This window comes from Dipteris shenzhenensis, chromosome 33 (genome assembly GCF_047967505.1).
Source record: "Dipteris shenzhenensis isolate YYH24624 ecotype China chromosome 33, Dip_SZ_1.0, whole genome shotgun sequence".
Taxonomy (NCBI): domain Eukaryota; kingdom Viridiplantae; phylum Streptophyta; class Polypodiopsida; order Gleicheniales; family Dipteridaceae; genus Dipteris; species Dipteris shenzhenensis.
In genome coordinates, this window is record NC_141628.1 from 12,961,791 (window position 1) to 12,976,430 (window position 14,640).

Sequence of the window (14,640 nt, forward strand, 5' to 3'; positions counted from 1 at the left end):
ACAAACACACAATGAGGTGAGGAGAAGCTTACCTACTGACTTCTCACAAAAGACCGGGCCTCAACCCCATCCTATGTGGCACATTGGCATAGAGTGCCCTTTAAAAGTGCATCAAACACATGCTATAGATGCTCTAAAGTGAGTGACATGGTGACTACATGATGTGTGACACATGGCGAGGCCACATGAGATTGACCAATGGATTGGTGCCATTGGCAACCATCTCCTTGTATGTGGGGGCTTGACACATCATGTGCCTCCTTTAAAATCTCTAACCGGTATGCATGATATAACATCATTGATGTCCTAACCTAGGGCCTAAGGTCTACCTACCACTGTTTTTGACCTTTAAGTAATCCTAACCCAAAATTACCCCAAGGATAATCTAGGAACTATCTCCATAGTTCATCACTTTTTCCAACAATGATGCCTATGTGACATGTGTGATGACACATGTGAGGATGGATAGATGTCAGGAGGTTTGGTAGTGCATGGTCAATTGTCATAGGGCAACCATGGGGCGGAGGTTGCCACACATCATGTGATTAATATTGTTACATTCCCACTAGATGTAACCAGCCATGGGTTCGCAAACCCTAAACTAGGACTGACATGGTCTTGGACTAGACCGGTAGAGTCAGCGTGGGGTCTAGCTAAGGGTTAGGACTAACCTAGGGCTAAGACCTAAGTAGCCGAAGAGGTCTAGAAGAGGTGCCTAGCTTCAGGAGTGGCTAAACTTGGGTGGAGTGTTCCCCAAGCTAGGGCGGAGCCAGATATAGCCTAGGTAGCCCTAAAGTAGGAGTTGCTGGCTTTAGATGGCTACAGCCACATAAAGCAGGAGGCCTAGCCTATAAGTGTAGGCTAGGGGCTCAGTTGATGGGGTCCTGAGGATGCGATCCTCAGTGACTAGGACCTATTGGCCATAGAGTAGTAGCTAGGGGAAAGGGCTTGTGGTATGGGACGCAAGTTTGGACTCTAAGGCTGGCTGGTTCTCTCCAGATGGTTTGGACCTCTAACTGGGGGTGGGCTTGGATGAGCCTACGGTTGGGAGGTGAGCTGCTAGCGCCAACCCTTATGGATTGAGTCTAGGGTGGATGCCCAGGCTTGGATGGGTTGTGTTTGTAGGCTTGGCCTATGTTCTCCTAGGGTTTTTGGTATGGAGTTGACGTGGATACCCCACCAGGGTCTAGGGTTGATCGAACCTGGTGAGGGTTGTTACAAATACCTTCGCCAAGTGGTAATTGGGGTCAAGTCCCACGTGTTATGAGCCTATTCTAAGGTTTTCCAACCCTTTTTCCCATTACTTTTGGTGGTGGAGAATTCTTCTTTACTACTCTTTGTCAATCCTATGGTAGACGGTAGATCTAAGCCAAATTGATATCTAGGCGATTGGTATGCAGCCCAAAGCATCACGAGCATGAAGATGCCATATTTGTGCTAGCATGGCATCATAAGCTGATTTCATGCCAAGTTCAAGTGGGGCTTATGGCAGGCTGTAGCTAACAAACTCCATGCAGAGCCTCCTAAACTTGATGTCAACAGCTTTTCATAAGCTTGCCTATGGGCGATTGTTGTGCTTGAAAAAGTGTAGATTCCCATCTATGAGCATTGGGATCTTGGCTCATCTCGATATGTTGAGTTAGCGTAGCATCTATCCTGTTAACAGAGGTGGTGGAGTCAATTGGTTTTTGCTAGCTAGTAATTTGAGTTTTGAGGATGGTTCCATGATTGTACCATATTTTGAGGGTTTCCTCAACTCTCGAGGGGTTTGTGCATGTATAGGTTACTGTTACTTGATCGCAATGTTGAAGGTTTCAGAAAAAAAGAAAGAAAGAAAAATTATCAGAAGTTTTCGGTAGACCGAAGGGTCCATGAGAATGAAAGAACCAGCTACAATGAGCTGAATGGGTGGAGCCTCCTAGCAGGCAACAACACCCTAGATGAATACAACATAAACATAGAAACACGGATAATAAAATTGTCTGAGCCCATGGAGAGGATGGAAGCTGTGGTGTGGCATCACTGCGATGATCCTTTAGAGGAGTCAAGCTCAAAGGGGAGCCAGGTGGTGTACGAGGCTGCGGTGGCATAAACCTTGTGATAGAGCATGGTCGGTAATGGTCGGTGTGTGATAGAGAGCTGAACTCCTTGGCAATCACTCTCTTAGTTTGGTGCAGATGACTAGCTATGATGTATGTGGTTATTTGTTCTCTCTTAAGGGTTCTCACTGTGCTTGTTGGTTACTGAGCTGCTTCTTCTAATCTGTTTTATAGCAACGTGATATGGATTTTATTGGTAACCATACATTTTTGGTCTTTGGCAATTTTTGATTGATTATGATGAATTTGTAGGATGAAATTTCCCGGCAGATGCGTCTGCAACAGTTAATTAAGGATCATGACTTACTTAATATGGTGCGTCACGTTACTTTTTGAATACTGTATTTTGCACCCTTTTGCATAGCTGTATCTGTAATTTTCCCTGTTTCATTTTTAGCTCTTTTAAGTTGGGCAAGGTGCTGGTAGGTTGTTAGCAGTCTTGAAGAGTATATGACAGCAACACGCTTGTCTTGTTCTGGGAATGGGACTGACGCCAAGGCATGTGAGATTGTGAGCCCATATTACACTCATGATGAGCAAGTGAAGGAGAGGCTCGATTTTTTACTTTTTGCCTTGCAGGTAAGGAAGTTTTTGAGATTAACAATGTCTTTCTGTTTGTTGTTATAAATATGCTGGTACTGTTTTAAACATGGTACATGTGTGTTTCAACTGATGAGTCCATGCAAACAACTCCTTCATGTTAAGTGATTATTAATCCTCATATAGTCCACGTTGGGTTCTCTAAATGCGAGAACATTGCAGTCAGGTGGTGGAAGTCTTTCTTTGGAAGCAGCAGAGAGGCTTTGGAACTGCATGATTGAAGCTCCTGCCTCTGTAACGGACGGAGAGAGGGGTTTTATCTGGTTTTGTCAAGTTCTTGACAAGTGGACTGCACTGTCTTTTGAGGCACAAGCAAACATTCTTACAAACAAAATCACTAAGCTGGATCCTGCATCCCTATCCCAGGCTGCGTGGAGGTATTTGTTGCATTATAAGTCGTCTGATTGGCCTTTTGATTCTAAATGAAATTGGTAAAACTGAACTTGCTCTTTGTTCTGGCTGTTTAGGTGTTTTTTGCGGTTATTTTTGTGGGTGAATCAGAATGAAGAGAAGCTTAAACGAACAAGAACTGACGATGTCACAGTGACACAAGATTTGGAACTTGTTGGCTTGCCTTACCTTTGGCAAATAGCTCTGTGCTCACCAGTAGAACTCATCATTGACCAAAGTATCAACCTGATCAGGGATATTCACACTTCTCTTTCTGACGATTTGCAAGACGATGTTGCTGCTATACGCCAAAGATTTATTGATGAATGTATGAACTATTTGATGAGAGCGCTTGATCTCGGAGGAATAAAATCCAGTGAGACCTCAGAAAGCAGTAGCATAGCTAGCTGCAGCATGGGAGAGGGGAACAGTGAAAGTTTTGAAAAGATGGAGGATAAGGAGGTGGTGTGCTCAAAAGTTGGGGATGGAAATAAAACTTTTGAAAACAGATTTTCTGACTTCGACATGGCTGGGTGTACTTCATTAGACATGGGGGAAGCTCATCAAGTGGACCGCTGCCTCAGAATTCTCAGGGTAAAAACTATTTGGGTTTGGGTGTGGGAGACATTCCAATTTGTTTATATTTTTGGAATATGATCAATTTGAGGGGGTTTTTGCATGGAGACAGGAAGCGCTGAAAATACTCTTTCAGCATCGCTTTTTGTTTTTCTGGGACATCTATCTTAACCAAAGTTTATAGTGTTCAAACTGTGTTTGCTTTGCTACTTGCTTGTAATAAGTGAATGTGAGCGGCCTTCTCCTCTTTATGGAAACTTCTCAAACCCGTTGGGAATGTTGGTTGGCACATCATTGAAATCTCCATGAATTTAGTTGTTCTGTGTCCTTTATGCATTGCAGCATTATTGGTTTGAGCTAGTCCCTGCTATGCATGATGGAATTTATGGTTTTCAACCTTATGACTGACTATCATGAAATTGAAAATGCATACTGTGTTGTGCTTGTAGAGGATGAGTTTGGGCATGTTCCTGGATTCATCTAGATATATTGCAGCATTATTGATTTGAGCCTTTCAGGGATCTCTGATGTATGGAAGTAGTGCGAGTCTATGATCCCTGTAAATGGATCATCAAAGGGGAAAATCACATTATGCAGCTAACCACTATACCTACTGGCAATTCAGAACAAGTTTGTGTGTCTCAAAAATCAATTTGTTTCCGTGCTTTGCACAGATGTACATACTGAAATGTGAAGGAAGATGTTCTCGGTCGGTTCCGCCTCATACTGCTTTCTTCCAAGGAAGGCCTTTTATTTTGGGGGTATATGTCCAAGCCAGTCCCAAAACAGTCCCCCCCCCCCCCCCCCCCCCCCTTCTCTCTCTCTCTCTCTCTCTCTCTCTCTCTCTCTCTCTCTCTCTCTCCTTTCTTGATCTCAGTGATTTATGTGTCCGTGATAGAATGTAAGTGTGTTGTAAAAAGAAGTAAAAAACTGTCACAGTGTGTTTTAAAAAGAAGAAGTAAAAAACTGTCACTCAGCTTATTTTTGTCAGTTGCAGGTGAGTACTGCCAACAAGCAGTCCACACGTTTTGATGTCGCAGTCCATACGAATGAGTATTTATCTTCACTTCGTGCAAAGGTGCAGTGGCTTTCTTTCCTGTAGCTTTCAAGTTAAATTGGAGTGTTCTGTCTACCTGAGTTGAGTGCTGCAAAGTCTGTTTATTTACACTTTTACTAAGGCAGCGTCAGTGCGCTGAAGACATACATCAATGCACAGGCTTCAGGTGGTTTTTTTCTGACAGGTAGCAAAGCTGCTCGAGCATTCAGCCTCAAGGATTAGGTTAACTTACTTAAATCGGGAACTTGTCCAAGACTCACAGGTTCAGATTTGCTAATGTGAAATAGTATATCGTGTTATGTCTATGCATTCTGTACAATCCCTAATTGCAATTGTTCTGCTGACCATGGCTGATGTCGAAGTTTTGGATTAATGAAGTTATTTATAGTGATGCTTGCAAGTCTTCTGATCTGTTGATACTTGTTATATGCGCTATAGGTTCTTTGGCAATGTGGCTTGATTGGTGGGCAAACTATCTCTGCTTCTGTAAGACTTGTTTGCCTCTTTATCTGAAATTATATGGGCGAATACCTCTGTAGTTTTGAACTAGGTCTACTGTCTGATTTTCCTGTATTGAAATTTGGAAACATCCGCTGTCCTGCAATTGCTCTAAACTAAGGGTTTTGTTGGTTTAGATAAATATAGTTGATCGTATGGTCAAACCAATGGATGAGCAGCATATGCCTGGAATTTTGATATCTAAGAATGTAAAGGTATGCTTTGCAGTGCTTTTGTAGTCAGCTTTGTCCTCCAGTGAGGTTTTTGACTGTGAGCATTCTAAATCGATGGAAAAATGCATTGTGAGATGTTAATACGGCTTTCTTGCTTTTAGATGCTAGCATCCATCTTCCATCTAGTTTATCTAAATGCCCATACTAAACCTACTGTTTTGTTTTGTTGTTTTTTTGTTGAAGAAATCGGTTGTCATAATTTTCGAGGAGTATGTTTTGTTTTGGTTTTTCTAAGTGGTATCCAAGTTTTAACATGTCTTGATGGTTTAAATATGTACTTATCAGAGTGGACATGCAAATTTTAACATGCATTATTGTTTTTGAAGTTTAATCTAGCTGATCTTTAATGGCATTAGCAGCCTTTGTTTAGTGGTGCTAGCAGCCTTTGTTCATAGAGTGTTTGTATAGGAGGAGAGACTGCAATAAGTTATGGACATTATTCTTAAGTGCTTGATAAATACTCAACATGTACATCTTAAGAGCCATGATAGAAATTGAGGACAAATACTTGACTATTGTAGTTTAATTTGGGGGTTTCCTTGTTGAGACACATACTTTCTCTGCCATGAGGCTGTAGACAATGCTGTTGTTTATAAAGGTATGCTCAGTGTGAGGGGATGTTTACAATTGTTGCAGCTCACTGTTTTTACTGATTCCCCACAGTGCATTTGATGGTTCTTGATCTCTGGTATGACTATCATGCGTTTCAACGCTGTATTCCTCCTCAGAAGTGTTGGGGATTATTAAAACTGGGATAAATTTTTTCTATCATATTTGGAAGCATTTTTTGCTTAGAAATGTTTGTTTGGGAGACACTGAAATGAAACCATAGTGTCTTCACAAGCAGTTGCAGCTGGAATGAAGAGAATATGGACTGCTTTTTGATTAGCCATCTCCTTTAGTGCTAGCCTTTGTCGTGGCTGAGTGTGCTCTTCCCCTCTGGATGCTTACAGAAACTCAGTACGAAGACCTCTGTATAAAGTATGTGTGGTTGTGTGGATATGTATATGTTTATACTGTGGTCTACACCCATCGTTGGGGTTGGTGGGGATGTCATTTGAAGATAATGTGGACTACTTTTTGATTAGCCTTCTCCTTTAGTGCGATCCTGAAACCTTAACCAAACCACGAACTCACCTTTTGTAGTCCGATCGCAGTGCTGTCGTCAGTTTGCATTGGGGAAACGTGCCTTAGAAGCATGTGGAATGCAAATCACAGCGAGGGTGTTCAATCGCTTCATGCTGGGGCTAATTGCATATGGGGAAAGACTTCACCTAGAATCTGGAAACTCCGAGCAGCGGGATAGAATCTCAATGAAGGGGCTGTAAAGTAGATGGCTGTGTAGAGAGAAAGCGGGAGGAGTGAGAGAGAGAACACAGCACTAGGGACTGCTCCCCAAGCCCTCGGCGAAGGTCTGTATTGCAATAGAAATCTCTTTGTGCAAGGCGGCTCAGAAGGGAGGAGAGTCTAGGTACAGTTCTCAATACAACTGAGAGTCTAGAGGCCCTTAATTTATAGACTGGGGTGGGTAGCCAGAAAGCACTTGCTTTTTAAAAGCTCCCCTCCCTGCTTCCCCAAAGCTGGAGCTTTCTTGACTTTCCCAAAAGCGGAATTCAGAGCTTTTCTTCAAAAACGTTCTAGAAGTGGGGCGCCTTCAATGCCTTTGGCCCAATCGGGGTGCCACTTGTCTTGTGCTCTCCCCTTTAAAATTGGGAAATTTAGCACTCTTCAAAGTCTTGCACCTTGCATAAACAATATCCAAACACTTTAAGCCATTAGAGGTAAATGCATACATTCTAATTCTTGGACTATCCAATTCCCTTGTGGGTGTACCCACATTGTTCACTAACCAATGCACACAGAGAGAGAGAGAGAGAGAGAGAGAGAGAGAGAGAGAGAGTCTATTAATGTCCACGGGAGACCAAGAGGTCTATGGGACAACGTGAAAACCAACTAGTACATCAGCTTAGGGAGGGCACAGGGCAGCTCCCAAGGAGTGCAAAGGCAGCTCCATTTTATTTAAAGTACCTACGTGATAACCTAGATAAAACATACATATATATACATCAGTTTAAGACTGAGAGTCTTTTGGTTTTGAGTTAAACTCTTTAATAAGTGATACTCCTAGACGATAGACTGCCCATTTATCATCCTTCGTGGCAGCCCAAACCTATGCTAATTCCTTGGCCTTATCCTTCAGTTGAGCTCTCGTGAGTTCTTCGGCTATCCATATCTTAGTCCCTTTCAGCTTGTGAGATTATCATATCTGAGTCCCTTTGAGCGAGCGAGCGAGCGAGCGAGCGAGAGAGAGAGAGAGAGAGAGAGAGAGAGAGAGAGAGAGAGAGAGAGAGAGAGAGAGAGAGAGAGAGAGAGAGGGGGGGGGGGTTTATGAGACTAAAAGAAGCTGCTGATGGGTGGAGCCACTAAGCGGGCATCGATACCCACAATGAATACAAAAGAAAATCCATAATCCTGCCCATAATGGCATCGGTACATATGAGTAAACTCTCCGTGTAGAAGCCAATGAGAGTGTTAACCCTAGGAGGGCAGTGGCGGTGTGAGACCGGTGGGGTTGCATAAACTGTGTGATAGGGTACTGACGGCTGTTGACATATACAGCCTGCTGTAGTCTCTTGGCTGTAGCCCTACGGCGAACAAGTACCACAATCACTCCCATGGAAGGTAAGTATTCTTTCATGTGTACCAAAGGGATTTGAATTCACAACCTGTGTTCCAAGGGGGTGAGGTAACCATCCCAATGATCGCCTTCGTTTATGCCCCTCTCAATCCCTTCTTCCACTAATTAATAGATATTTTGATTAGGCTAATTAAGAAATAGTCCTAATTTTTATACGGCTTAATGGATAGTTAAAACCAAGGGGAGGATTGTGGCAGAATCAAGAACAATTTTCCTCCCCTCTTAACGAGAACTATGGGTTCTATGGAGAGTTCTTGAATTAACAATTCCGATCTTGCCATTAGCTAGCCAAGATCTTGTTTGTGTGCATTTGGTCTAGTGAGCATGGAAAGAAGGTCCCCTAGCGTGATTAGTGCCTCAGTACACTAACGAGTTTGGCGTGTCTCTGACTCTTGCTTGGGTCCTTGCAGCCATTGCCTCCGTGAGTCCTGTTGTAGAGAGAGAGAGAGAGAGAGAGAGAGAGAGAGAGAGGGGGGGGGGGAGGGAGGGAGAGAGAGAGAGATGTGTCCGGAAGGCCTCGCGGGCCTATGGGACAAAGTGCAAAACACACCAAAAGGGAAAAGAACTCATACAAGCCACAAAGGGCTGGACTAAAGGGCGCGCTAAGACCCTCGTTGCGTACTATGATGAAAAAAGAAAGAAGCCCAATAGCTCAAGCAAAATCAAGTAAAAAACATATCATGTGCTATTTGAAGTAGGCTGAGAGACTAGAGCTGGAACTCAGAATCCGAAACCTGGCACAGAGAGAGAGAGAGAGAGAGAGAGAGAGAGAGAGAGAGAGAGGTGATTTAGAGTTAGGTGGGAGGGAGTAATTTAACATGATAAGTTCATCTATATACAAGCTCGTAGAAAAGGAATCTTCTTTTTTGAGGTAGAGAGAGAGAGAGAGAGAGAGAGAGAGAGAGAGAGAGAGAGAGAGTCTATTAACGTCCACTGGAGACCAAAAGGTCTATGAGACAGCAAGAAACCCTCTAGTACATCTTGTTTTAGGGAGGGCACATGGCAGCTCCCAAGGAGTGCAAAAAGCAACCCCAAGTATTTAGAGTACCTACATGATATTCTGGAAGAGTAAACAGCCATACATCAGTTTAAGACTGAGAGTCTTTTGGTTTTGATTTAAACTCTCTGATTAGTGCTACCCCTTCACGGTAAACTGCCCATTTCCCATCCTTTCTGGCAGCCCTGACTTTAGCTAATTCAGTTGCCTTAATCTTGAGTTGAGTTTGTGTAAGCTTCTCTGCTATCCATACTTTGGCGCCCTTCAGCTTGTAAGATTGTCGAAGAAGCTTGATCCGCATATCTTTTGACTTCAGTGTAAGGATTGCATGACCTCTATAGTGCAAAATAGAAGCTGGCCTGGAGTCGTCATCATCCTGCTCATCATCATTCACCCATTCGATGTTGGGCAAACTTGATTTGATCTTTGTCAATATTTCACTATATGTATCCTCCTCTTTGTACCAATATTTTGGGAGCCCCCCTATTCTAATCTAGCGCATTATCACATTTAGCTTCGTGTTCTTTAATCTCTGCTTGGATATCAGACTTACTTGCTTTGCTGTGCACTTCCGCACACACTTCCTTCCTAGCAGTTTGTACTTCAGTGTGAACAAGATCTTTGACTGTAGAGACTAGCTGTGGGGTAGGGGGGGAATCCTTACAAGATTTTACAGCCTCATCAATTACTGCCTGCTTACGAGGCCCTTCCAAGATGTGAAGTCGGGCCTTTACTTCTGCCAGCTCCAATCGTAGCTCTCTCACTGCCTGCTGCAGATAAAAAATCTGATCTTGTTGCCCAAGGATGGGCCATTTTGAGCCTTCTTGTTGGTAATTCCGTGCGTATGGAGAGGGTGTCATGGCTGCAACTGTAGAGTACCAAGTCCTGATGGATGTTGAAGGAGTTGAGGGGGACTTGGAGGAGAGGGTAGGCCAATCCATAGTTGGTTGTATGATGAACCCCTTGGCTTAACCTAACCCCCGGGTTGGGTTGGGGGTTTAGCCCAACTCGGGGTTAGGGAGGACTAGAACTAGACTAGGTACGGACGGGAGATATTGAGGATGGAGAGGTGTTGACAGGTAGAGGTAAGGCTGTACAGAGGAGAGGATGTATGGGAGGTACGGTTGTATGGAGGTACGGAGTTACGGTTGTACGGATGTACGGAAGAGGCTGTACGGGAGGTATGGCTGTACGGAATGTAAGGGAGAGTCTGTACGAGTGGTATGGTACAAACGGTACGGAGGTGTACAGGGGGGAGGTTGTACAGGGAGAGGCTGTACGGAAGATACGGGGAGGCTGTACGGAAGGGATGGTACTGGAGAGGCTGTACGGGAAGGTACGGACAGTACGACGGGAGAGCTACGGGAGGCTATGTACGGAAGAGCTCTTAGAAATGGAATCTTCTTTTTTGAGAGCGAGCTCTTAGAAATGGAATCTTCTTTTTGGAGGTAGGGGGAGAGAGAGAGAGAGAGAGAGAGAGAGGGGGGGTGATTTAGAGTGAGGTGGAGGGAGTGATTTAATATGATAAGTTCATCTATATACAGGTTTCCCAAACTCTTAGAAAAGGAAACTTCTTTTTTGAGGTAGGTTGGTTTGACATGGAGCTTTGCTATATGGTGTGCTCTTAGTTTGATATTTAGTCGAGCTTGAAGATGTGCCTTTGTTAGACACCCCTAGTTGTCATTTCATAGATAGTCCTATGCAACTTGCAGATGCAGAGATAGTATATAGCTGGGAAGGTATCTCACATGGAGTAGGGAGCATGTAAATGCAAAGGAAATCCCGTTATTCCTTTTTAGAGAGCCTTAATCTTTAGATACATAGCCTACACCTTACATGATATTTTGTGGAACCTTGAAGATTATGCCTTTATAAGACAGCCCTTTTAATCTCGTGGCAATCATAGCTAAATTAGATTCAGTTTGTCATGATAGCCTAGGTATTATGCGTAGCTGAAACACTAGAAGACATACTTATCTAGGAGTGACGGCATGATCCCCTGCTGAGAGTTTGCGTGCGTGATCTTGTATCACCTTTGGTAGTCTGGATCCAAATTGTGTGGGCGGTTCAGCTTGTGGTGTATGTTATGGAGGGAGATTTGCTGCCATGTTGTGGATGATTCTTTTGGTTAAAGTGGTAGGGATTTGCCTAACTGACAGCTCATTAACTGGCTGAACTAAGTTTGTTTTTCCTTCCAGTTTTATGATACCCTATTCAAGTTGGCCAGTGCAAGCGACAGCAACGTACGAGAGGTCTGTAATCCAATTGTTTTCACTATTGTTATGAGACTGCTATGCTCTTGTACCTGGCCTGTTCCTTCAAAAACACAATTCTATGTAAACCTTTGCTCTCTCTGCTTTTTGGGCTTGTTTGTGATGCATTGCATAGCTCTAACAACTGCCTTTTTCAGGGTGCAAACAGCTTGCTTGCTTTGCTTCCAACACATCCAGCTATTTTGGCTGACTTTCAAGTAAGTCCCTGGGGAAGTGGCAGTTATATTGTTTATCCATACAATCAATGATGAGGATTGGATTGATTAATAATATGGTATACATGCACTAATAAGTGTTTTCTGTCTGATCAGAATTTGAACAAAAAGGATTCAGAGGAGGCTCGTTTGCTTCTTGCTTCTCATTTTGGAGTGCGCTCCCGCCTTTTGTACACTCTGCAGGTTAATTTCATTCTTTTAATTGCAATATATTAGAGCTTATGAACCGCAGCGGTGTTTGTTCACTCGGAAGAACTCCAACTTGAACCTTTACCATAATGAAGTATGATAGAAAGCTCTATGCCTACAAACAGTGCACACAAATTCATGGGGTATATGCTCTCTCAGATCATCGAGGGGCTCTCTCAGCCCCCCCTCAGATCATCGAGCGGCCCCTGGGTACTGAGCAGGGCACCAATAGGTCGTGTGGCTCTCAGCCCCCTACGCCACATGAAGCAGGACGGAAGGGCTCTTCCAGCCCCCCCGCTTGGCATTGAGCACTAGGCCACTAGAGTCGGACCCTCTCAGAGTACCAGAGATGGACCCAACTGATCTCAGGATAGCGAGATCTTCAGAGGATGCACATGCGATAGGATATTGGAGACTTCTACTCGAGATGGGAGCCATACTTGACTTGATTATATGTAATGGCCTTAACAGATTGCCGTTATCTAGAGGGCTTATGTGCTTTCTACATGTGGGAGGCAGTAGGACAGTGGACTACCTTTTTTGTGATGTGGGTACATGATTTCATAGTTCCACGTGGCATCGACCATACATTATTTTTTTCAGTATCTTGACTGCACTGCCAGACATAGGACGCGATCCCTCTGTCCCCATCCAGATCTGAGTACACTTTGACCATGCTCTTCCTGCGGTATACATGTAACATGAGCCACCTGTCCTACGAGCTAGCGCCCCCTTTGGAGATGATACATACCTCACTCATGCCTCAGATACACTTGCCTTACTAGTTCAGGATGTGGCCATCACTGATGATCATTTCCCACGACCCGCTCTATAGCACGAGAAGATGCACAAAACCCATGGTATGATGATGAGTGTTGAGAGTTGAGATCCCACCTCGTACAGGAGCAGGCCTTGGGACACCACTTGATGAGATCTCGGAGACACAACGGATCTCAAGGCGCTTGACATGACGTAAGAGATGGGCATCTCTCTACTCAGATTCGAAACCAAAAACAGTCTTTCGAGCGCACCAAATACGCTATGTGAATACCGTAGACTGGTACGGAGGAAGAAACTAGACTTCGTTCGTCAAAACGAGGAGCTACTGAACATTTTGTTTAGTAACAACTCTAAGGACTTTTGGCGGAGATTTCTAGAAGGATGGTCCCCTCCGCCACTCACTGACACCCAGATCTGGTTTGATTATGCATGCACACTTTATGACATCCCAAATCAGCCAGTCCCTAGCCTCTCACATGTGCCTCGTCCCACATCTTGCACCCTCTTCACTAGAGGAGGGGTAAAGGATGCTGTAATGAAACTTCATAATGGCCGAGCGAAGGATCATGAGGGACTATGCACTGAGTTCATTGCTCATTGCATATGGGATTAACCTCCTAGCCTCGATCTTAGCAAAGCTTTTTAATGAAGCGGTTTGTTTGGGATTTCCACACACTTGGACCATTAACACTATCTCACCCATCCACAAGGTAGGGGATCCCATGAGCCCGAGAACTACAGGACCATTATGATTGGACATGTCATGTCCAAGATTTATGCATCAATACTTGACTCCGAGGTTAGTAGATTTGCAGAGTGTCGAGGACTCAAAGCAGCAGGACAGGCCGGATTCCGGTGTGATCATGGAACCATGGACCACATTCTGACGCTTAGATGTATCATCGAGGAGGCGAGGTTACGTAAACAGAGGGTTTATTGTTGCTTTGTGGATTTTCGCAAGGCATTTGACACGGTCCCGAGAGTCTGCCTCATACGGCGCCTACAGGACTTGGGTTATGACCAGGAGATCATTTGGGCTGTCATGGCACTTTACGAGAGAGTTTCGGGCAGGATCCGGGTGGACAGACGAGATCATGAGTACCATCGGGGTAAACAAGGGTGTTCTTTGTCGCCTATCTTGTTTGGTCTCTACATTGACGAGCTTGAGACAGCGATGCAGACATAGGGGGTGTAGGTTGCTCTCTTGCGGGCACGTTGATTCAAATTTTGCTCTTGCAGATGACGTGGCTCTCTTGTTTTTCTCAGCAGAGGGGCTTCAGAGACACCTAGACGCACTACAGTCCTTTTGTGAGTCTCATGATTTAAAGGTCAACTTGGATAAAACCAAGGTCATGATCTTCAATACATCTCGAGCCATCATGCGTCAGGAGCAGTTCACATTTGCGGGGTCATCTGTTGAGATAGTTTATCATACACTTATCTTGGGGTTATCTTCTCTGGACCGAGCTTCACTATGAGACCCGCGACGCAGGCACGCTTGAGTAGAGGGTATGCCTCATTGGCCAGGCTAGAGAGGCAGTGCTTCCGCTCACACTTTCAGGATCCACGCATCAAGGGGTTGCTTTTTGACTCCTTGGCTCGCCCCAACGGGGATGTACGGAAGCCCTTGTTGGGAGTCGGACTTGTCGGATACAGAGTGGGCTCGTGTGGAGCGGCTACAGGTTCTCATGCTATCACGGATGATTCGTGGTAAGTCATCCGTTCCTCACCAGATCATTCAGGCTGAGTTTGGGTCACCCCCTTTACAGCTAGATGCTGCATTTCAGGTCATCACATATCTGTACTGAGTTAGGGAATATGGGGATTATACCTTGGGGCGTAGCAGGCTACCATGGATAGCTCTATCCTCTTCTATGGCACTTGCAGCAGGAGGAGATCAGAAGTGCTGGTATGCACGTACAGAGAGATGGTTTGAGCGACTGGGCTCCACATGGATAGACTACCTCCCTTCCAATATAGCATGGATGCTCCGTTCTTTCCCCTCTTATCACACGAGGTCAACCAGGTTATCCGT

General features: G+C 44.5%; 1 protein-coding gene across 5 annotated transcripts in view; it reads left to right on the top strand.

Annotated features, from left to right (window-relative positions):
• LOC147879714 (uncharacterized) overlaps nt 1-14,640 on the top strand; it is a 90,167-nt gene that overhangs the window by 19,483 nt on the left and 56,044 nt on the right. For 3 of the 5 annotated variants that reach the window (XM_087371852.1, XM_087371853.1, XM_087371855.1), the window contains exons 8-19: nt 2,352-2,414; nt 2,526-2,678; nt 2,862-3,076; nt 3,167-3,683; nt 4,340-4,426; nt 4,657-4,743; nt 4,907-4,984; nt 5,161-5,208; nt 5,358-5,435; nt 11,347-11,400; nt 11,559-11,618; nt 11,733-11,819. In XM_087371852.1, the coding sequence (XP_087227978.1) occupies nt 2,352-2,414; nt 2,526-2,678; nt 2,862-3,076; nt 3,167-3,683; nt 4,340-4,426; nt 4,657-4,743; nt 4,907-4,984; nt 5,161-5,208; nt 5,358-5,435; nt 11,347-11,400; nt 11,559-11,618; nt 11,733-11,819 (1,527 nt within the window). The remainder of the gene's footprint in view (nt 1-2,351; nt 2,415-2,525; nt 2,679-2,861; nt 3,077-3,166; nt 3,684-4,339; nt 4,427-4,656; nt 4,744-4,906; nt 4,985-5,160; nt 5,209-5,357; nt 5,436-11,346; nt 11,401-11,558; nt 11,619-11,732; nt 11,820-14,640) is intronic. The other 2 variants (XM_087371854.1, XM_087371856.1) reach the window with 1 other exon arrangement.